The sequence below is a fragment of the Filicampus tigris genome, chromosome 12 (genome assembly GCF_054856515.1).
Source record: "Filicampus tigris isolate MCC_2025a chromosome 12, RoL_Ftig_1.0, whole genome shotgun sequence".
Classification (NCBI taxonomy): domain Eukaryota; kingdom Metazoa; phylum Chordata; class Actinopteri; order Syngnathiformes; family Syngnathidae; genus Filicampus; species Filicampus tigris.
This window is the reverse complement of record NC_141228.1, coordinates 23,562,758-23,583,794: the sequence shown is the minus strand read 5'-3', so window position 1 is coordinate 23,583,794 and position 21,037 is coordinate 23,562,758. Positions and strand designations below refer to the sequence as shown.

The 21,037-nt window shown below is 50.2% G+C and overlaps 2 protein-coding genes across 5 annotated transcripts; one reads left to right on the top strand and one right to left on the bottom strand.

Moving 5' to 3' along the window:
- The first annotated feature begins 2,319 nt into the window (after positions 1-2,319).
- Positions 2,320-10,759, top strand: LOC147139275 (excitatory amino acid transporter 5-like). 3 transcript variants are annotated; one of them, XM_086046254.1, is made up of 11 exons: positions 2,320-2,723; positions 5,562-5,641; positions 6,254-6,469; positions 6,893-6,935; positions 7,772-8,003; positions 8,102-8,201; positions 8,314-8,547; positions 8,623-8,817; positions 9,223-9,357; positions 9,431-9,530; positions 9,822-10,759. In XM_086046254.1, the coding sequence occupies exons 1-11, from the start codon at positions 2,583-2,585 to the stop codon at positions 10,074-10,076; spliced, it is 1,731 nt and encodes a 576-aa protein (XP_085902380.1). In that variant the 5' UTR covers positions 2,320-2,582; the 3' UTR covers positions 10,077-10,759. The 3 variants fall into 3 exon arrangements, with proteins under 3 accessions (XP_085902380.1, XP_085902382.1, XP_085902381.1); XM_086046256.1 differs by lacking the exons at positions 2,320-2,723; positions 6,893-6,935 and adding an exon at positions 5,983-6,137 and having other exon boundaries at positions 5,559-5,641; XM_086046255.1 differs by lacking the exons at positions 2,320-2,723; positions 5,562-5,641; positions 6,893-6,935 and adding an exon at positions 6,011-6,137 and having other exon boundaries at positions 7,734-8,003.
- Positions 10,760-11,284: 525 nt separating this feature from the next.
- podn (podocan) lies at positions 11,285-19,202 on the bottom strand. 2 transcript variants are annotated; one of them, XM_086046259.1, is made up of 13 exons: positions 19,061-19,202; positions 17,264-17,560; positions 16,156-16,287; positions 15,706-15,987; positions 15,532-15,625; positions 14,510-14,574; positions 14,236-14,345; positions 14,000-14,156; positions 13,818-13,933; positions 13,539-13,752; positions 12,821-13,264; positions 12,398-12,546; positions 11,285-11,600 (listed from the first exon to the last, which is right to left on the bottom strand). In XM_086046259.1, the coding sequence occupies exons 4-13, from the start codon at positions 15,967-15,969 to the stop codon at positions 11,462-11,464; spliced, it is 1,752 nt and encodes a 583-aa protein (XP_085902385.1). In that variant the 5' UTR covers positions 15,970-15,987; positions 16,156-16,287; positions 17,264-17,560; positions 19,061-19,202; the 3' UTR covers positions 11,285-11,461. The 2 variants fall into 2 exon arrangements, with proteins under 2 accessions (XP_085902385.1, XP_085902384.1); XM_086046258.1 differs by lacking the exon at positions 16,156-16,287 and having other exon boundaries at positions 19,061-19,198.
- Positions 19,203-21,037: the final 1,835 nt, after the last annotated feature.

Genomic DNA, 21,037 nt, shown 5'->3' with positions numbered 1-21,037 from the left:
CCTCTCAGGTCAGAAGAAGTGACATTACAACCTGAAGCCCCTTTTCAAACCGTATAACCCGAATTTCAAAATTTACGGCGGATAGAAAATCCTCTTGTGATATTGTTTTATAACTTCGTGAAAGGGGAAAGGCGCACACACACAGAATCCAAATGAAAAAAAGCCTCACTTGCCCGCGCTTGGGCGTCAATGAGGCGCGTGTGGCCTTGGAATGAATGAGCGCATGCTGTCATGTCATGTTGCCGCTAATCTAATCCCGCGTGTAATCCCGGCCCCATCAAACCGGAGCCGGGGGAAATATTGGCAAAAGGGGCGGGATTAGCGAGCAGGGAGTCTGAAAAACACACACACACGCGCACACAAACAAAATATCGCATATGCATGTTGCACGAGCACACGCGGTATATTGTGCTGCACGCACACCGGCTGTAGTTTGTTTGTTTGTTTGTTTGTTTGTTTGGCACATACGTGTAACACGAGCTCCCGTGTCTCAAGACACATTACGTCGTTCCACCTCCACTCGTGGAACCCTAGCACAGAGAACAAACCCTCATCTGACATCACATACTCATTTGAATCCCTATAGACTTGGCATCATACCAGTCATTTCAAACCTTAACCCTCGAATTTGAAACCACAACTCTGGTTTGCAAAACTGAACCCTGTCTTTAAACCCTCGCTTGAAACCCTCATCTAATTCATTTGAAAAATAAAATCCTGCCTTGAAACCTTCATTTGAAATTCAAATCTTGTCTTGAAACCTCACTCATGTCTGGAAACCTACATTTGAAACCCTACCCCGGTTTGAAAACGTCATTTCAAACCATACTCCTGTCTTGAAACCCTAATTTGGAACACTTATGATCGCTAGAAACCCTAACAGTGTCCTGAAACCCCCTAATTTGAAACCCCAATGCTAGTTTGAAACCCTAACCCTGTCTTGAAACCATACTTTGAAACAATCACCCTGACTTTAAACTGGTAAATGGGCTGTCACTCGTATAGCGCTACCCTACTTTGGGTACTCCAAGCGCTTCACACACTGTACGTCATTCACCTACTGAGGACGCAGCAACTGAGGGTTCAGTATCTTGCTCAAGGATACCTGGACATGGTCACAATGGCCAGGGATCCCAGCCACAACCTCCGGGTTGAAGAGACGCCCGCTCTACCATTGAGCCACACCGCCCTGGCAAACTTTAATTTGAATCCCCAACCCTGATTTCAAACCCTAATTTGAAGCCCTATCCCCGGCTTGTACTTCTGTCTGACAACCCCTTTTTTGATGGGAAAACAACGCTAGTAGAAATAATCTGTTCCAGCATCAAACTCTCATTGTCATAACATTTGGAGAATTTATGTTCAATGAATTTCAATTTGTAATGTAGAGGCAATGTTGCAGTGGAAAAAGAAGCGAACAAAGGTGACCCGTTGGCATCGCTCACCTAAGTGCGGCCGCTGTAATGTGGTGTCACACCAAAGGGGGGCGCAGCACGCGGCGGGACTCGACTATCGCTTTGCACGGATGACGAGAGGCAGATGTCACCAAAAAACAACAAGTTCCATGACAACAGAAGTCACATGACCCGGTGGCAGGGCGTCCATTTGCTCAAATGGATTTGCGCTAATCCGCTACTGCCATTCTCATGAGGGAGCCGTTTATTATCCATACATTACTCAATGGAAGCCATGTGAACGCTAAGCCCGCCCTCACGCCCTCACGCACGCACGCACGCACGCACGCCAGTGAATCCGTTGTGACACACTGGGCCAAATGCGTGGTCACACGACTTCTTTTCACTCAGTCGTTTTCCAAGTCATCTTTTCAGCCCTCGTGCAGCTCACTGGATGAAAAGGTGCTGATTGCTCAACTGGCAATGAGTCGGTGATTGCCAACACAGCCACCGAATGTTTTTGGTGAGTCGCCATTGGCTGCATGAGCCGTCATTCGATTCATCGTTTCAGCATTCAAGTCCCCCGTGGAGCCATTGGGGGGTTGGGAATGAGCGAATGATTGCAGTCGTCATTCAGTCCCGAAATTGCCCAATCGCTTTACGCAATTTTCATGGAGGCACTGGGAGAGTCACAGAAAGGCACGCTAGCCATTTGTCCGCTAACTTTTTTTTTTTTTTTTTTTTTTTCGTCCGCACCACATTAATCCATCCTCAGACCGTTGACTACAGCGGCCGTGTAACAGGATTGGACATGTTAACCCGCGCGGACGTGGCCGCCAGCTGTTGATGGATGGATGGATGGATGGATGGATGGGCGGGGGCGGGGCCTGCAGGGCGAGCAGGGATTGGGCGGCGCGGGGTTAGTATCCAGCCCCGAAAGCGTCGGATTTGCGCAGAGTGCCGCAGCAGCCCGGGAGGATGAGCGAGATGCCGAGACGGGAGCAAGAGCTGTAGAAGCGCCGCGCATCAGCAGGAAGCCGCTTTTCTTCACTTCCTGTTTGCGTTTGGGGACCACGTTGCTTGCGTCTTGGCACCTGTATGGCGGCCTGAGGGAGGCGGCGGCGGCGGCGGCGGCGGCGGAGGAGGAGGAGGAGGAGGGGGAGGGGCCAGCCAGGTGAGCAGACGACCATGGCGGTGGCGCTGGAGGCCGTTTGGCTGAGGGTGAAGAACGTCTGCAAACAAAACGGCCTCCTCATCATGTCCGTGCTGGCCGTGGTCATCGGCTGCCTCCTGGGATTCTTCCTCAGGACCAGGCGGCTCTCCGAGCAGGTCAGCGCCGCCCGCGCGCACCGCCTAACCCAGCGGCGGCACAAACAGGAGAATTGTTGGCCGTTCAAAAGCGTTCATTCAAAATTACGTTTCAAATTCAATGTATTCCAATTTAAAAGTCAAATGTACGTTTGGATGACACAATTTCATTCGAGCCCTTCGACGTCACCACAAACAGGAGAAATAGTGTATTTTGCGAGCAAAACATTCATTTTCCGAATGGCTTATCAATCGGGTCGCTTCATTTGAATTAAAATTTAAAACTCAAATTAAATGGACATTTAAATGACACGACTTCATTCCGGTCCCTCTTCATGTCATGTCTAACGGGAGATATCAAATTGATATGAAATCCTTCAAAATGTATAATAAATGTCAAATGAAAAATTATGACTTCATACTAGTAGGATTTTTAAAGTCAAAACTAGGATAAATATATTTCAAAATTTAAGGACAGTCATTTCCATTCAAAAGTTGTTTTGAAATGCATTTGAAACTAGGCAACTTTCAAAGGGAATGCAAGGAGCCGCTTCGATCGGCTGTGACTGCAGTCAGCTGTGACCACTCCCACAGCGGCGCAGGCCTCCCTCTGTCAGATCTGCGCTCGTTTACAGAATAACCGACAGCGGGTCTAAACTGGCTGCGGCCAGAGTTACGCTGCGCTGCGCGGGATTTAGGCTGTTTGTGAAAATGCAACCCTTAGTGTAAGCGTCACATCCTGGTGAGTGGAGGAGGCGATCCGGCGGGCTGTGCCATTCCGATTCTTGGGGGGGGGGATTGGCTATCGGCACCTTCAACCAGATGCTCACCAAAATGCGACTTTGACACCAAAAACAAAGTTCATTGTGTGTTGTGTCACGAGGTCATGCTGCCAACCGTGTTGTCAGGTCGGCCATGTTGCTTGTTTACATATGGCGGGCTGCTGATTGGCCAAAAAGATGACCTGTGCGTGTCTGTGTTGACGCGTGCGTGTAGGTATTTCGGTGTGTAGGTGTGCATTTCTGTTTGAGTGTGTGCCACGTGTGTGCATTTCTGTTTGTGTGTGTGTGTGTGTGTGTACGTCTTCCAATGTGCGTGTGCGTTTCTGTTCATAGGTGTGTATACGTGCGTGTGCATGCGTCTTCACGATTGTGTGCATTTCTGTTTGTGTGCGTCTGTGTGTTTGCTCTATAAATAAAATTGAGTTGTGTGCGTGTTTTGCGTACCAACGTGTGTGTGTGTATATGTGCATCAGTATGCGTGCGTGCGTGTGTGTTTTCGCTGGCTGCTGATCCTGCTGTCACACGGCAAAACTAAGCCGCGGGCGCTTAATGGCTGCCAGAAAAGCTCTTTAGCAGCCATCCATTAGGCCTCCTCCTCTTCCTCCTCTTCGTCGTCGTCCTCCTCCGCCAGCGTGTCACCTGACTTCCTTGCCGTTGGTCATGATTCCGACATTTCGTTGGTTGGAAAAAGTGCCGTAATGTCCAGACGGCATACGTAAACAACACGATGGCGGTCGACTCCTGACGAGTGCGCCCGCCTCGTGCGACCGGTCCAGTTGGTCATCGCGGCTGATGCCTCGGCCGGAAAAGCAGTCAAGCTTTGTTGTTAGGACAAAGTTGTCCTCAAAGAAATTGATGTGGTTTGCAAAATGGACCTAGTCTGATGTCAAAGCACATATGGACAAACATGGACAAACATGGACGCCAAGGCGTAGTCCCCGAGCCACGGGCCATTTGGGACTTGAGCATATACGTCCCGATCGGGAATTTACGCCAGCGACCCCGCCACGCCGTTGAAGAATAGTTGCTGGCTGGTCCGCCAAAAATCTCTGCGACCCTCAACCCACATCAAAGTCAAAAGAAAAAGCCAAGTTGAGAGGGCATCGGAAGGGAGGTTTTGCCTTTGAAGCCGGCAGCCAGGACCTGCGAGCCAAGAACGCCCCAACTCAGCCAGCCATCATCACGGTGTGGGTGGCGCCGCTTAGTCCAAAGGAGCCGGCGGCCCAAGGTCTCGGGGGGGGGGGGAGGGGCCACGTCATGACAGCTGATGGAGAACAGCCGCAAAGTCACATGACAACGCAAACGCCGGCCTGCTGGAGCATCACAAAAATCACACGTTGCACCGGCACGCACGCGCACACACATTGACCCGGGACTACACGCACACATTAACACACACACGCACACACACACTTTCCTGCTGGCCTGCCCCATTAACTTGTGTACTAGTGTCAATGAATGACTAGTATTACAGGAACTAGTACTAGTAAGGATCTAGTGTACATGTATTGACGAGCACTGCTACACTATTAACAACTAAGGTAATGATATGAACTATCCCTGCTAATACTAGTTGGTAGTGTTGTAGTCAAGACCACAGCAACCGAGACAATATTGAGACTAGAAAGTAACAAGACCGAGACCTTTGGAGGCAAGACCGAGCCCGAGAGTTTATATCACGCACAAAAAACAGGACAGTAGGCCAACTTTGGTGACTTGAAGTCGTGTCGATCACTTAACGATGTCGCAGGTATGACTTGATGATGTCACGTCCAGCGATGTCAAAGCGAACAAACAAGTCTTGCGGCTTCTTCTCTTATCCGAGTTTTGTTTTCCTTCTTGTGATCGTTTATCGAGCTAACGCCGGACTTCCGAGTTTTCCAGGTAGAGCCGTCGTCGCAATTTGCCTTCAGAACGTCCCTGCTAGCGTCACGCTAACACATAGCGTAAAATGCGATAGACCGGCAAACGAATAGCATTGCTAGCCGCGGCCAAAAATGGGAAATCCAAAACGCAGCCGACCACGAAGCCTTTTGAGCGCAGGAAATAGTGACGGTGCCTTTCCTGTTCCCCACAGGAAGTGAAATATTTCCAGTTTCCTGGCGAGCTGCTGATGAGGATGCTGAAGATGTTGATTCTGCCTCTGGTCGTGTCCAGGTGCTCGCGTCGCACTATTACACGCTGTGTGTGCGTGTGCCTGTGCTTGTGTGTGTGTGTGTGTGTGTGTGCGCGTTGCAGAGCGGGAAAGGATTAAACAGTGATCCACACATTTACAGCACACGCCACTAAGCCAACATGAAGGCACAATGTTGCTTACACCAAGTCAATTTTCAGTCTTCACGTTGCCTTCATGGAGCAAACGTGAAGGCAGCATGAAGGAAATGTATGCCCCTTTGTTTTGCCATTATTTTTGCGCTTCACTTTGCCTTCGCGCTAGCTTCATGGTACCTTCATGCTGGTTGCATCCCGCCTTCAAGTTGCCATCATTTCGCCTTCAGGTTACGTCCATCCTGCTTTCATGCTTCCTTCGCGTTGCCTTCATGTGGTGATCACGTTGGCTTTGTGGGGCCTTCAGACTGCCTGCGTGTCGTCTTCATTATGCCCCTCATTTTACCTTGGTGCCGCCTTCAAGTTGCCATCATTTTGCCTTCAGGTTACATCCACCCTGCTTTCATGCTTCCTTCGTGTTGCCTTCATATGACCTTCATGTTGCATCCGTGCAGCCTATATGCCGCTTCTACATTGTCTTCTTGTGTGTTGCCGTTGCAGTTTGATGTCAGGCCTGGCAGCGCTGGACGCCAAGTGCTCCAGTCGGCTCGGCCTGATCACCGTGTCCTACTACCTGTGGACCACCTTCGTGGCCGTCATCGTGGGCATCGTCATGGTGTCCATCATCCACCCCGGTGGCGCCGCCCAGAAGGAGGACTCCGAGGACAGCGGCAAGCCCATCATGAGCTCGGCAGACGCTCTGCTCGACCTCATCCGGTGAGAACTCTCCTCCGTCAAGTCACGTCTCCATTTTCAAGCCGTCCACTCATCCCGGCAGCATTTGGCGGACACCCGAGTGCTGCCTCGGACACGGTCGACCACGCGATGCAGAGGTTAGAACGTCGGGTGGGAATCCCTAATGCTAAAGTGGTTCAAGTCTTACCTTGAGAACAGGAGGCACTTTGTAGAAATCGGCAATTGCGTCTCAGACAAAATTTCCATGACCGGTGGGGTTCCCCAGGGGTCAAACCTAGGGCCCGTATTGTTCAGTCTGTACGTGCTTCCATTAAGCCAGCTACTACGCAGCTATTAAGTGTCTTATCACATGCATGCACAGGTCAAGTCTCCTGGTCTTGCACCCAAGTACATCCTTGAGTGCGCTTGGATAGGGATTTTGAATTGATATCCTTTAACCTGCAGAAACATGTTCCCGGCCAATCTGGTGCAGGCCACCTTCCAACAGGTGACGCAACGAAACGTCTCATCATTTTTGTCTCCCATCCTGTTGCTCCATATTGGCCGGCATGTTTTCACCGGCGTGTCATCCATCCATCTTGTTGATCATCTTGGCCGCCATCTTGTTGGTCGTGTTTTCCATGTTGGCCACCATCTTGTTGGTCAGCTGCACAAGCATGCTTTCCAGCATCTTTTTCGCTATCTTGTCTTCCATCCGTCTTGTTAGTCATCTGGTCTTTATTGTCCACCATCAATGTTCTTCATCGTATCGTCCATCTTTTTAGTGATCTGCTCCATTGTCTTCACCATCTTGTCCGCCACGTTGTTTGTCATCTGGCAGATCTTGGCGACCATCTCATCATCGACTCAATCTTGCCGACCATCTTGTTCACCCAAAGTTGTAAACAACAAAGTCTGGACACTCTTTGAAGCCAGCGCACGGCTCCACATTGGTTAAATCCACGGCACATGGTTTGCGGACGCCATGTTGTTTCTATTGCTGGTATTGGCCTGCATTATGCTCGGACCATTTTTGGTCATTTTAAGTGGATTTGGGGATATTTTGGGCAAAACTGTTGCTCGTGTGGCTGCAGGATGCTCAATCTTCCTCGACTAGCCCGGCTTCTAATGTCAAATATATGCCGTGAGGTTTCTGTGAAAAAAATCCCCGACATATGCTACATTGCGGAATTATTCATAATCGTCACCAGACTTTGTTTTCTACAGCTTTGTGTTCTCTATTGTGACTTCCATCTTGTTGTACATGTTGTCCACCCTTGCTCTGTGCGGTGTCGTTGTCCGGAAGGCCTCTGCCACGGTGCGTTGCTTTGTGGCTTTCGTCAGTATCGAACCAGCAGCCAGTACACGGTGCAGACCAAGCCCACATCGGCCCAGACGCCGTCCCAGTCGGTCACGCGTCGACCGCTCATCTACGGCATCCAGGACGACAACGGAAGCGACGTCCAGAACTTCTCGCTGGACCTGACGCCGCCCCCCGACGTGCTGGTCAAAACCAAGGAGGGGACCAGCGACGGGATGAACGTCCTCGGCATCGTCATCTTTTCTGCCACCATGGGTAACGCCTCCGTCCTCGGGATGACCAATCGGCAGCTTGCGGGGAAACGCTGGGCAACAGCGTGCCGGAAGATGGCGTGCGGTGTTGTGTTGTTGCAGGCATCATGCTGGGCAGGATGGGTCCAAACGGCAGCGCCTTGGTCAACTTCTGCCAGAGTCTGAACGAGGCCGTGCTCAAAATAGTCGCCATCGTTATTTGGTAAGTACAACGCGCTCCGATAGTCGAAACATTTGGACTTGTCAGTAGTAGTAACTAGTAGCGCAGTGGTGATGGAGCCGTTCGCTCCGCGCGGTGCCTCCCCGTGCCGCAGGTACTTCCCGTTCGGGATCGTGTTCCTGGTGGCGGGCAAGATCCTGGAGATGAGCGACCCGTCGGCCATGGGGAAGAAGTTGGGCTTCTACGCCGTCACGGTGGTCTTTGGCCTGGTGCTGCACGGCCTCTTCATCCTGCCCGCCATGTACTTCTTCATCACCAAGAAGAGTCCCATCGTCTACATCCGCGGAATCCTCCAGGCGCTCCTCATCGCCCTGGCCACCTCGTCCAGGTAGCCGTTGGCCCGAGGCCGCGTTTGCAAACGCGGCAATCCGCTCACCGTCCGGCGGCTTGCGTTTGCGTTTAGCTCGGCCACGCTGCCTATCACCTTCAAGTGCCTCCTGGAGAACAACCACATCGACCGGCGCATCATCCGCTTCGTGCTGCCCGTGGGCGCCACCATCAACATGGACGGCACGGCGCTCTACGAGGCCGTGGCCGCCATCTTCATCGCGCAGGTCAACAACTACGAGCTGGACTTTGGACAGATCATCACCATCAGGTCGGTGGACGCCTCAATTCATTCCAGTGCACACACATCACTTTGTGGAACATCACTTCTTCCTTCCTTACTTCCTGCCCTTTCACTTCACTCGGTGAATCCTTTTGTCCTTCCTTCCTCATTTCCTGGTCCTTTTCTTCCTACTTCCTGCTTCCCTACTTCCTCATATGCTGCATACATTTCCCTCCTTTCCTGTAGGCAAGGTCATTTGGTGCGGGGTGGATAGTGTTGAAGTAGCCTTCATGCAAGATGAATCCGTCGGGGATGGATTTAAAATGATACTCAAGTGTTTTGGGATCCTAGTTTGGGCCAGGCGCCAAGCGCTTTTTCGCTGTTTGCGGTAGGGCTGCGCAGATCAGGCTTGCAGCGCCACCTGCTGACCTTCCTTCTGTCCTTCCTTCCCAGCATCACGGCCACGGCCGCCAGCATCGGCGCGGCGGGCATTCCCCAGGCGGGCCTGGTCACCATGGTGATCGTGCTCACCTCCGTCGGCCTGCCGACCGACGACATCAGCCTCATCATCGCCGTGGATTGGGCGCTGTAAGTGGCTCGCGTGCGCGATGTGGCAAATGCGTCTGTGACCTACGTCACCTTTTGGCCCCCTGCCGCGCAGAGACCGATTCCGCACCATGGTCAACGTCATGGGCGACGCCCTCGCCACGGGAATCATGGCGCACATCTGCAGGAAGGACTTCATCAAGGAGGGAGACGGGGTGAGGACTATTTCGTTATTTTCTATGCTGTATTTCTTCCTCCCATCCTGCTTCAGTTCCTTGTCCTCATTTCCCATTCCTCCAATTCTTGTTTCCCCACTTCCTGCTGGCTCACGTCTTGCTTCATGACTCGATTCCTGTATCGTTTATCCACACGTTTTCCAGGATCCTTACTTTGAACTTCTTCTTCCCTTGCTTGCTGACTTGCCGCTTTCCTGGCCTCCTGCTTGCTGGCTTACTCATGACATCATTTTCTCACTTCCCGTTTGCTGACTCCCCGGCGGCTCGCAGGTGCCGCTCATGTGCGAGAGCCACGCCGGCGCCGGCCTGTCGGCTCCGCTCATGAACTGCCACAACACCAACGGCAACTACCGGCTGCCGTCCAAGCACGCGGCGGTCCCGCCCGAGGTGGCCCGCCTCATGCGGCTGGAGGAGGGCTTGCGGCCGCCGCCCGACAGGAGGAAGCCGCGCGTCCCCCCGCGACACACCAAGAAGAACAAGGACCACTGTGCGGTGGACATGAACGGCCTGGAGACCAACGTGTGAACAGCGCAACGTCAAGGACGGCGGCGGCCGCCGTTCCTCTCTCCTTTGGTCTTGTTTCTGCCGAAGAAGGTCCAGCAGTACTCTGGATGTTCTCCAGGCGGGCGGGAACTTGAATCTGACCCGGATCGGGACTGCTGTTGTTAGGACGGAGCTTGTGAACCCATGAGGGACAAAGTCACATGTTGGATTCTGCCTTAAGACTCCCGCAGCTGCGATTCACTCACCAGTCCAACGCACTGTTGAACTTCTGCCATCTGTCCATGGCTATGGGATGTCTCAACCAAAATGTTGTTGCTCTTGGACAGGGGGCGGGGGGTGGTGTGGGGTGAAGCTGAAAAGTTAAATCGCTAATTTATTGGAGTCATGACAGCCTGAAGATGAAAACTTCCCAAGCACCTAATCAAATTGCTCCGTCAATGTATGCACCTGTCCGTCCGTCCGTCCGTCCACGGCCTCTGGGAAATCCGCACATCGGGCTTCTGCCTTTGTGGGCCGCAACCGAAAAATGTCTAACAGCTAACCATTGAGCCTCAACCTAATGTTTTGCTCTTCTACGTGAAAAAACAAGTTACAGTAACGCAGTCAAATGGCTTCTTTTGAAGCTTACAGCACTTCCTCGGCACTAGGGAGCCATCAGGGTTTTTGGAATATATTGATGCTGATTAAAAATGGGCATATGTGTTTCTGTGAATGTTTTTTTGTTAAAGTCTCATTATAGAAGGAGTATATTTTAACAACACTCGCAACCGTAGGCCACAGCTCCCGCTCAGATGCTCACGTTTTTGGATTAGCACACTCAAGCTCCTGATGTTGGGCCACGCCCATTAAAGGCACACATCCAAAGCACGGATACTAAAGTATGTGCAGTTATAATACTTTATAAAACAGGTTCATTTGTCTACATCCTCCCTTATGCTGTTTGTTTAAAAGATGGTGCTGTTTTATATTCATCTTAAATTTTCCCCTGGTCCTCGGCTTTTTTTTTTTTTTTTTTTTTTCACCCTGAAAAAAAACAAAACAAAACCCTTTTTCAAATTCTTTCGACTTTTCACCTTTGGCAGCTGTGCCTGCGCATTGCGGGGGGGCTCCCCCTCTAATGTGTCATTTTGATGCGAGTAAACGGCGTTACGAGCTCGGTCACGGTACCTCGACTTGGTAACATTGTAGTCGCTCATATTGCGGACAAAACAGCAAGTGCGTGGCTGTGGTAAGTTGCCGCATTGTTTATATGCTGCCAGACAAAAGCAAACGCGCCATATGTGATATACAGTTCATGTGGATGCATCCACCTCCACGTGGACATCGAACCAGCCCAAGCTAACTTTCATCCGGTATCCCGCACCAGGAATGTCTCGGGAACGCCTCGCCGCTTCAGTCCTCCAAAGTCACTTGGACTCCTCCTCCTCCTCCTCCTCGTCTCCATCGGCGCCTGCTCCAGCGCCGCCGCCGATGTCCAGCACCTGGAGCTGGCTCAGGTGAGCCAGCGAGCTCTCGTCCACCGCCGACGCCGACAGACGGTTGAACCTTCCAAGTCAGGTCAGACGCACAAGCTTCCGTTAGTCTGATTTCCACTTGGCTGGGACAGGAGGACAACAGCTGGCCATATGGACAAAAGTGTTGGGACACACAGCTCTTCATCAATGAAGCAATCAGACGCGTAGCGGTTCATCTTCAAGACATTTTTAGACAATGCTTGGGTCGGTTTGCTGCACTTTTTTCACTTCTTGGAGTGTCCCAAAACTTTGCTCCAAACTCTACATTTTCTTCACTTTTTCCATTTCCTTCAAGTGTCCCAAATTTTTGGTGTAAACTCCAAGCGTCGCCTTAAAATATACTGTTGTCCAAATGCCACATTGGCCTACGTTTTCTATTCCGGAGTTGTCCCAAAACTTTTGTCCAAACAGCTATTTTTTTCACTTCACTTCCCACGCATGCCACGATACTTTTATCCAAAGTCCACCCTTTCCTCACTATAAACTTGCTGTAGGTCCCCCAGTACTTTTATTGTTACTCCGATTTTGTTCCCTCGGTGTCCTCATACTTTTGATTGCAGCATTAACCCATCGAGCACAAACTTTTAAATTCCTGACATTCTATTTAATTATGTTGTTAACTATAGAATAGAATGCTGCAAACACAATCACAAATTCTTGATTTTTTTGGGGGGGGGGGAATTGGAACCCCCACAGACAGTTGCCCGGGACCACAGTCTTGCTGTTGGCCCTGCCCTTTGCACCCCTGCAAAGCCATGAGGTGATTATTGCTAATGGTTTCCCGCTAGCCTTTATGCTAAGCTACTTGATAAGTGGGCGTGGTCTCACCGCAGGTATATTCCTTTGATGTTGGGGGTGCCTTCAAAGGCGGAGACGGGAATGGTGGAGATGCGGTTCCTCTGCAGGTAAAGGTACTCCAATGACTCGGGCAGGTCGGACGGGACGTGCGACAGCAGGTTGTTGGACAGGTCCAACGTCTACAAGCACAGCGCCGCAAGGTCACCAAAGAAAGCATTGAAAAACGTTCACACTGCCGGCTTGTGTGTGGGAGGGGTGAGCGGAAAGCCAGGACTGCGCTTCAAACCTAACAATAACTTTTCCCACTCCGTTGTGGTGCCAGAAGTTGTTGGCTGCCAACAACTACCGAGTGTGAAAGGTACGGCTACGGACCGGTTTCTGGATGTTGAGGTCGCATGAAAGGCAGGATGGCAAGTGTGAGGAAGGAAAAGGCGGAAAGCCATCTACACTCACTGTGAGCGCACTGAGCTCCATCCAGGCTCCCTGGTAGACAGAGTTGAGCCTGAGCTGGTTCTGGCTGAGGACGAGCTTCTGCAGCTTGTCCATGCCTGTCAGCGCGCCATCCGGGATGGAGGCCAGCCGGTTATTCTTCGCCTCCAACACCTTCAGGCTGCGAGGGAGGCCGACGGGCAGCGAGTGCAGCGCGTTGCCCGACAAGTGCAGCGTCTCCAGCAGGCGCAGCTTGCGGAAGGCGTCGCGGTGCAGCTTGGCGTTGCTCAGCTGGTTGTAGCTCAGGTTGAGCTCGGTCAGCGTGTAGAGCAGCGACAGGTCGTTGCGGCCGATTTCCGAGATGGAGTTGTGCAGCAGCATGAGGGTCTTGGCCCGCCGAGGCAGACCCCGGGGAACGCGCTCCAGCTGGTTGTTGTACATGTGCAGCGTGTGCAGCTTCTTCAGGCCCTTGGAGGGACGCAAAGAAAGCAGTCAAGGAGGCGGACGACTTGATGCCAGCGGCGGCTCTGATTGTGCCAGTGGGAAGAAGCCACGTGCTTAAATCGGAAGTCTCAAGTCTAGAGTAGCATTTCAAGCAAATCCCAAGTTACTGTGAGAAAAATCAAGCAAGTCAAGTGGAGTCCACACAGAATTTCAAGTAAGTCCAGTCATGACTCGGCTTGATTGGCCGCGTCGGTCATGTGCTTGGCGCCCGCCGCCTGCAACGCCGGCTAAAGGTTACCTGGAAGGCGGCCGGGTGGATGAAGCGCGAGCGCAGCTTGTTGTTGTGTAGCAGGAGGTACTCCAGGTTGCGCACGGAGGTGAGGGCGTCTGCGGGGATGCTGCGGATGGAGTTCTTCTCAAGGTGCAGCAGCACCAAGTTGCGAGGCAGACCTTTGGGCACCACGCTCAGGTTGTTGTTGGACAAGTCCAAGCACTCCAGGCTGTTGAGTTGACTGGAAGACATCTTGATGTCATCAGATCGCGTTCCGGACACACACGGCGTGAGCTCGGTCCCTACCTGAAGGTCTCGTTGTCCATGCCCTCGTTGCTCAGGAGGTTGTTTTGCAGGTAAAGTTCTCGTAGGTTGCGCAAGCTGTCGAAGGCTCCGGCTGGGACTTTCTCCAGCTTGTTGCTCTGTTAAAAGACACAGTGACGTCAATGTGGTTCTCCGGTGAGGACGGGAAGCATCCTGCGAAGGACCTTCAGGTGAAGGCGGTACAGGCTGGGGGGCAGGTTTCTGGGTACGGTCCGCAAGAAGTTGCTGGACATGGTGAGGATCTCCAGGTTGTCAGAAGCATTGAACATGTGATCGGGGAGCCCGCCATCTGTCAGCTTGTTGTTGTGGAGGTAAACGGACCTGGGAACATTTGTTTGCGTGTCAGAAGAACCATCAGACCGAACCTTTGGGAAGAAGAACACAGGTGCCACAATCATACTTCAGATTTGGCTTATAGCCAAACGTGTACGGGAAGATCTTGGTCAGCTGATTGGCTGCAAAGTCGGCACTGACCAACGAAGGCGGCAAGGCTTTGGGTGCCGAGGTGAGCTGAAAGAACAAGAGGACACCTTGTGTGGAAAGTTCAGGACATCTGAGCAACTTCGGGTGAGGAAAGGACAAGACGACACTGTGCACGGGGTGACACTTGGAAAGGAAACCTTCAGAGCAAGCTGGAATTCATAGCGGGAGGTCTGAGGAGCAGTTGCAACTACCTGGTTGTTGGCCAGGTACAAATACGCCAGTTCTTCTAACATCTCAAAACCTTCATCTTCCAGGCCTGGAAAGAGAACATCAAGTCATTGCCTTCGATTTTCCCGCTGCCAAAAGCCTGTGAACTTGATCCGTTTTGGGTGCTCATTAGGATTGCGGCTGAACGGAAGCCTGTCCCATGTGATTTTGGGCGGTACACCCTGGACTGGTTGCTAACCAATTGCAGGGCACAGCCATCCACACTCACACGCACGCCCGAGCGCGGGAGGAAACCGAAAACCCCGACCCAAACCCACGCAAGCATGCAGAACATGCAAACTCTGGACAGAGGTCATGCCTCGAACCCCGAAATCTCAGAGCATATCGACCAGTATGCCGCCCCAGAAGGAGCTGTGCTGGAAAAACAAACAAAAACTGTTACTCAGCAAGTTGTTTGCCAGCTAGAAAAGTTACTCACTCGTCAGTCAGTCGGTCAATTACTTAGCCAACCATTTGGTTAATTGGTTACTTAGCTGGTTGCTTCGTAGGTTGGTCAATCATTTAGTCAATTACTCAGTCGAGTCAGTGACTTAGCCAGCTAGTTAGTCAGTCAGTTGGTTCCTTTGCCAATCAGTTAGTTGATTGATAGGTAACTAGGTAGGACAGCTGGTCAATTGGTTTGGTAGGTACGTTGGTAGGTAGGTCCATCCGTCCATCTATTGGTCGGTCAGTTAGTTGGTTTCCCAGACAGTTTGTTTGTTAAGGTCAGTTAGGTGGTGACTTTGCCAGTCAAGTTGGTAAGTACACCGTAGACAGGTTGGCCAATTGGGTTGGTAGTCAGTCAGTCCTTTAGTCAAGTTTGTTTTCATTTTCAGATGTCACGTTCCACTTGCATTGGGACCAAGCGGGGCAGTGGCCAGCAGAGGGAGCTGTACTGAAAAAAAACTTTGCCGAGTCAATTCAGATGTACTTTGTAACGCGCATTACTGCCACCTACTGGACTGAAGTGGAACAGGAAGTATTCATTTCAAAGGAAAGTCCTGACCGTCTGTCGTGAGCCAGTTGTTCTGCAGGTTGAGGGTCTCGAGCAGATGCAGATGTGACAGGTGCTCCACCCGTATCTCCTCGATTTTGTTGTTCTGTCACGGGGAAACAAAACACAATATTTGGACCCGCCCGCCCGCAGGTGCGGGTACCTACGCTGACGGCCGGGTCGCACCTGTAGCGCCAGCTGGCGAGTGGTCGCCGGCAGCCCCGCGGGGAATTCGGTGAGGTCCACTCCGGCGCAGTCCACCGCCCCCTCGGCCGTGCAGCTGCAGTCCGCCGGGCATTCGTTGGGGTTCGACTTGGACGTGGCGATATCGGGCGCCCCGATCGGCTCCTCCCCCCTCGCCCCTGCCGGGATCTGGCCCAGGACCAGCAGTCCGGCCAGCGCCAGCAGAAGGCTGGGAGTCCGCGGGATGGAATGCTTGGGAAAGGCCATGCTCGCCACTCAGGGCTCCTGTTGCTCAAGAACCAGGACATCTTGGATCAAAACATACTTTCCTGGAAACAGATTCTTTTTTTTTTTTTTTTTTTTGCCATAAAGTCCAACAAGACTCCAGTGGCCTAATGTTCATGTGAATCATCTGCGCGGTATGCTGATATCCACATCCTTGTCCTCACTCACTGACTCCGGCAGGCAGGCAGGCAGGCAGGCAGGCAGGCAGGCAGGCAGGGGGATTTCCCAGCATCCACCAAGACTAAACATGCACGACTGTAGAATCCTCTTAATGTGCAATTTGTTGGAGTCACGCTAATGCTTTTGCAAAAAAAGACTCAGTTAAAATAAAAAAACGTTAGTATATACAATGTACACAAACATCCAGAGAATGATCAGTCGTAGAAAGTGTGTTCACAAGGCTGAACCTACTAGACTTAGACTTAGCCCTTAAAGTCGACCCCCTCATAATATACGTACACATACACCTAATACCATAGGAATGATTTGCTTTTTGAACATTTCAACCCAAGTATTCATCAACACTTTCATAGAAAGGAACTTAAGCACTTTTAAACACCAATTCTTCTCTGATTGTTGCCGTCCTCCATGAAAGCAGACTGATTAGATTTGTTTCATCAAAATAAGACATTTGCCACATCTGCATTTGACAGTACTTTGGAAAACAATGATCAGCATTTTTGCTGATTTTCTGACGGATGTTACATGCAGACGCAGCCACTAAGTGCATCGTCATCAAGTTCTCTTCGAAGCAATGAAGTTTGAAGCAATTTTTGAATAAAGGGATTTAGATGAATACATGCTTTTCATCTGATTCATCCATGAATAAAAAAAAACAACAACCAACAATGAACAGATGAATCGTTTATTGAAATAATCGTGAGTTGCAGGCAGCCCTTTATTGGTGCGCATGTCGTCAGACTGTAGATAAGCACTTTTTGAAAAATGACAGAGCAATCATTTATACCCCAAAAATTGTTGCACACCACAGAAGTTCTTGGGAGCCTAGTTTGAGAACCAGCGATTTAGGGGGCGTGGTGACTGCCTGTCACCTTTCATGGCTAAAGCGTCAGTACTTTGCCACGCTCAGATTATTTGAGATTAGATTGGACTCCAAGACGTTGGACTGCGCGATTTGTCACAGCATGGCCGTAAACATGCAATCTGGCCCCTTTTGGGCTCGTAGCAGTGGACTGTTTCCACTTGACACGTGACGTCACACACACGCTGAGCACTGGACAACGACGACATGCACAAGACACGACAAGAAACTGACCAGCAGCTGCGGCGGCGGCGGCGGCGGCGGCGGCAGCGGCAGTCTTGCAGCGGACGTTAGACAAACTTGCGCGAATGCTCCCGTCCACACGCGGCAGCTCGTCCCATAGCAACAGCAGCAGTCTGACGATAGCTCCACAACCTCCAGATGTCACACACGCACGCACACACACACACACACACACACACACAGGGTGGGGGGACGCACAGCCCACCAGGCAGGGGAGGAGACGTGGACGCGATCCTGTTGTTTCAAGCTTGTGGAGCCAATGAAAAGTTGGTGCGGTCCATCTTGGATCTTGTGGACAGTTGGACAGGAAACACATGACAGGGATTATTATGGGATGGATGTGATTACACGGCACATTTTGCGTTGTAGTACTCCAGCACTATTTGATTACGACGTTGTGAGAACCTCACACTGCAGGGTGGTGGGAAAGTGACACTGCATCCCAATGTTTACATTTTACATGTATTTTTTTTTTCACCACACATGTTTGGACAAAGAATACGGGAGGTCCGTAAAGTATGAATAAAATCTGAAACGCGGGGGGAAACCCTACTAAGCTAAATAATGATAAATGTTGATGAGTGTTATTGGATGTATGCTATGGTTTGATAGTTGTTTTGGTTTTGTAGGTAGTCAGTCAGCTGGTTGGTCGGTTGGTTGGTTGGTTGGTTGGGTGCTTGGTTGGTAGGTAGTTTTGTTGATTTATCAGCCAGTTAGTATGTAGCCAATTAGTTGCTAAGTGGTTAGGACAGTTGGTCAGCCAGTTAACCAGTCACTTAGCCAGTTGGTTGGGTGGTTGGTCGGTCGGTCGGTCGGTAGGTGGGTCCGTCCATCTGATGGTTTCTAAGACAGGCAGTTTGCCAGGCCGTCAGTTAGTTGGGTAATTAACCAATTAGTAGCCAGGTCGGTCAGTCAACTAGTCAGTCGGTTGGTAGGTGATTTGGTTGGTTAGTAAGTTGTTCGTCGGTCGGTCAGCTAGACGTTAATGTGTCCGTCAGTCAATCCATCAGTCAGTTAATTTTCATGTTCATGTTCAGTTGATACAGTCTACTTGCATTGGGACCAAGCAGGGGCAGTGCCCCACCAGATCCAGCAGATGGCACTTGTGGTGAGAAGAAAAACTCAGATCCGTCCTTTTCAAATGGAGGGGGCCACAGAGGGATTGGGGGCCTGGGGCATGTGACCCCAAGGAACATTATATTGCTTTTGACATACTAGGAAAAAAATGTAATCCGCTACAGTTGGCGGCAGCGTCGCTCTCATTGTCAGTGTGCGCGAGGAGGATAACGAGCCCCTCTGAACTTACAACAATTTTAGAGGCAAATTATACCATTTATATGGACAGTTGGGAGGGTGTGAATTGGTTTCTTGTTCCTGGAGGGGCGAGGGGGCGTATCAAAAATAATTGAGAATCGCTCGTGATGATGGATGGATGGATGGTTTACATGTACTTTGTAACGTTCCATACTGCCACCTACAGGATTGGAGTGGAACAAGTTTTCCAATCGAAGGAGTCAGCCGGGCACATGTTGGGTGGTTTAGCCTTGGCTGAGGTCTGCACGGCTGAGTGATGTTCACGTCAAAGTGGTGGTGAGTGGTGTATCCGCTGGTCACATGACTATTGTACTAACGTGTATGTATTTATTAGAGTTACTGCTTATCTAGACAATAAAATTAACAAGTCCTCGCGGTCCTAACAAGGGCGGCTAAAACTATTTAGGTGAGTACCAAGTGCAGCAGATCATTTAGGGAAAGAGCTGCTGTAAAAAGGGAGCGGTCGGGCCTTACCTCTGATTCGATTATTCGGTGCACGGGCTGAAGTAAGCAGGACAGACTTCCTAAAATCGGGGCAGTGACAACCTAAACGAATCTTTCCCGACACCGGCTTAAGCAGCTTCCGTCTCGCTGCGCCATGGCGTTGCAGCGAGCTGGGATAACGGGACGCTTGACCCATTAAACGGAGAGCCGGTCAGGACCGTTTAAGGGCCTGTAAACCATTCTAGGTTCTAAATAAGTGCGATCTGACAGTATATAGTGTCTGCTTCCTCACACACCTTTGTGTCAATGCTAAGCTAAGTGCTAAGTGCGAGCAGTCCCAAACTAACCCAAGTACAAGAAGAGAGAAAGCATGGCTCATTATTGCTGCTGGGGCTCTAAAGTCAGAGCCATAAACAATCTCTGATGTGTTACATAACACACACACAATGTTACACAACTTGATGATTTATCATCTTTGTCTGCGACAAGTCACATTAAAAGTATTTGTCTGATTAGAAACAGATCTCAGGATGATGCAAGACAAGCACAACCACAAACATGTTGTTTCTGTTACATTTATGCGATCCCAACTTATTGTCTTTGTGAAAACAACTTTTCTGTTCTAATTGCTTTGTTTTATAGGACTTTGTCATTTGTTGGTTTTGGCAGTCCGTTGGTTAGTTTGTAAATTATTAGCTAGTTGGTTGCTCAATAGTTCAGTATGTTAGTTGATTCATTTGTTAGTTTGTCAGTCGGTTGGTCAGTTAGTTAATAGCCAGTCAGCTCAGCTGGTTGATTGGTTGGTTGTTAGATCAGTATGTCTGTCGTTCATTACTCTCAGTCCATGAGTCGCTCACTCATTCACTTGGCAAGTCCATTTCATTACTTAGTTGATGGGTAGCAGGTTACTATGTTGTTGGTTAATTGTTAGCTTGTCTGTTGGTTGGTCAGTTAGTCTATTAGTCAGTCACTTAGCAAGTCAGTTGGTTTCTCAGCCAGTCAGGCAGTTAGCTAGCTGGTTGGTTAATTGGTAGGTCACTCTGTCGGCCCTTTAGCCTGTTGATTGGTCATTTGCCAGGTCAGCTGTTAGTTATTTGATTGGTTAGCTATTTGTTACTTTTGTCAGGCAGTCAGTTTGTAAATTAGCTAGTTGGTTGCTTGATAGGTTGGTATGTTAGTTGATTGTTAGCAGAGGTGGGCATTTTACAAAATTTTGCTGGTCCGTCATTCATCAGTCTGTCATTTTTTGTTATAAGCCCAATTGCAAACGTCACTTGGTCAGTCCGTCCATCAGTTAAGTCCGTCAGTTAGTCCGCCAGAAGCCCGTCGATCTGACAGTCCGTCCACCCACCCTCGGTCGCGCGGTTAGTGACGATTACTCTACTGGCTGAAAATCCACTTCCGTCAGTGCTTAGTCCATCTTGTTTAAAAAGAAATGTTTTATTTGACCTTATGTTGTTAAAGTCCTCTTTTAATGCATGGAGTGAATACAAAGGTAGCTTGTTTGAAAAGCAAGCAAACACTATTATTTGCTATGCCTGAATAAGATTTCACAGAGCGTTTAATTCATTATTCATTTTAACGAAATGCATGTCGTCATTGTAATCTTAGACTGTAGACAGTTTCATCTGTCTTCATTTTCTATGACAATAAAAATGACTTAAGTGTCCAAAGTCAAGCCTATCAACATTTTTGGGATGTTTCCTGTCGATGTTCACAGCAACTGGAGGTCACATCACAGATAGAAAGCAGCGTGAGATCTTTCAAGGAAAACAACACAAAGCAGAATTCCTATGAAAACACACGAGTGTCCAAGTGGCGCACTTCCAGACGACCACAGTTACTTGCTCGACTTCAGTGCCGAAGACGCTGGGAAAGCAAACTGAGCGATCCGGTGAGTGACGCACCAAAAAAAAAAAAAATAGTCCAAAAAACTGAAGGTGATCTTGTTAATTAATGTGGGGATGTGAGCATGTTCCGGTGTGTCCTCTGCACATGCACACACCC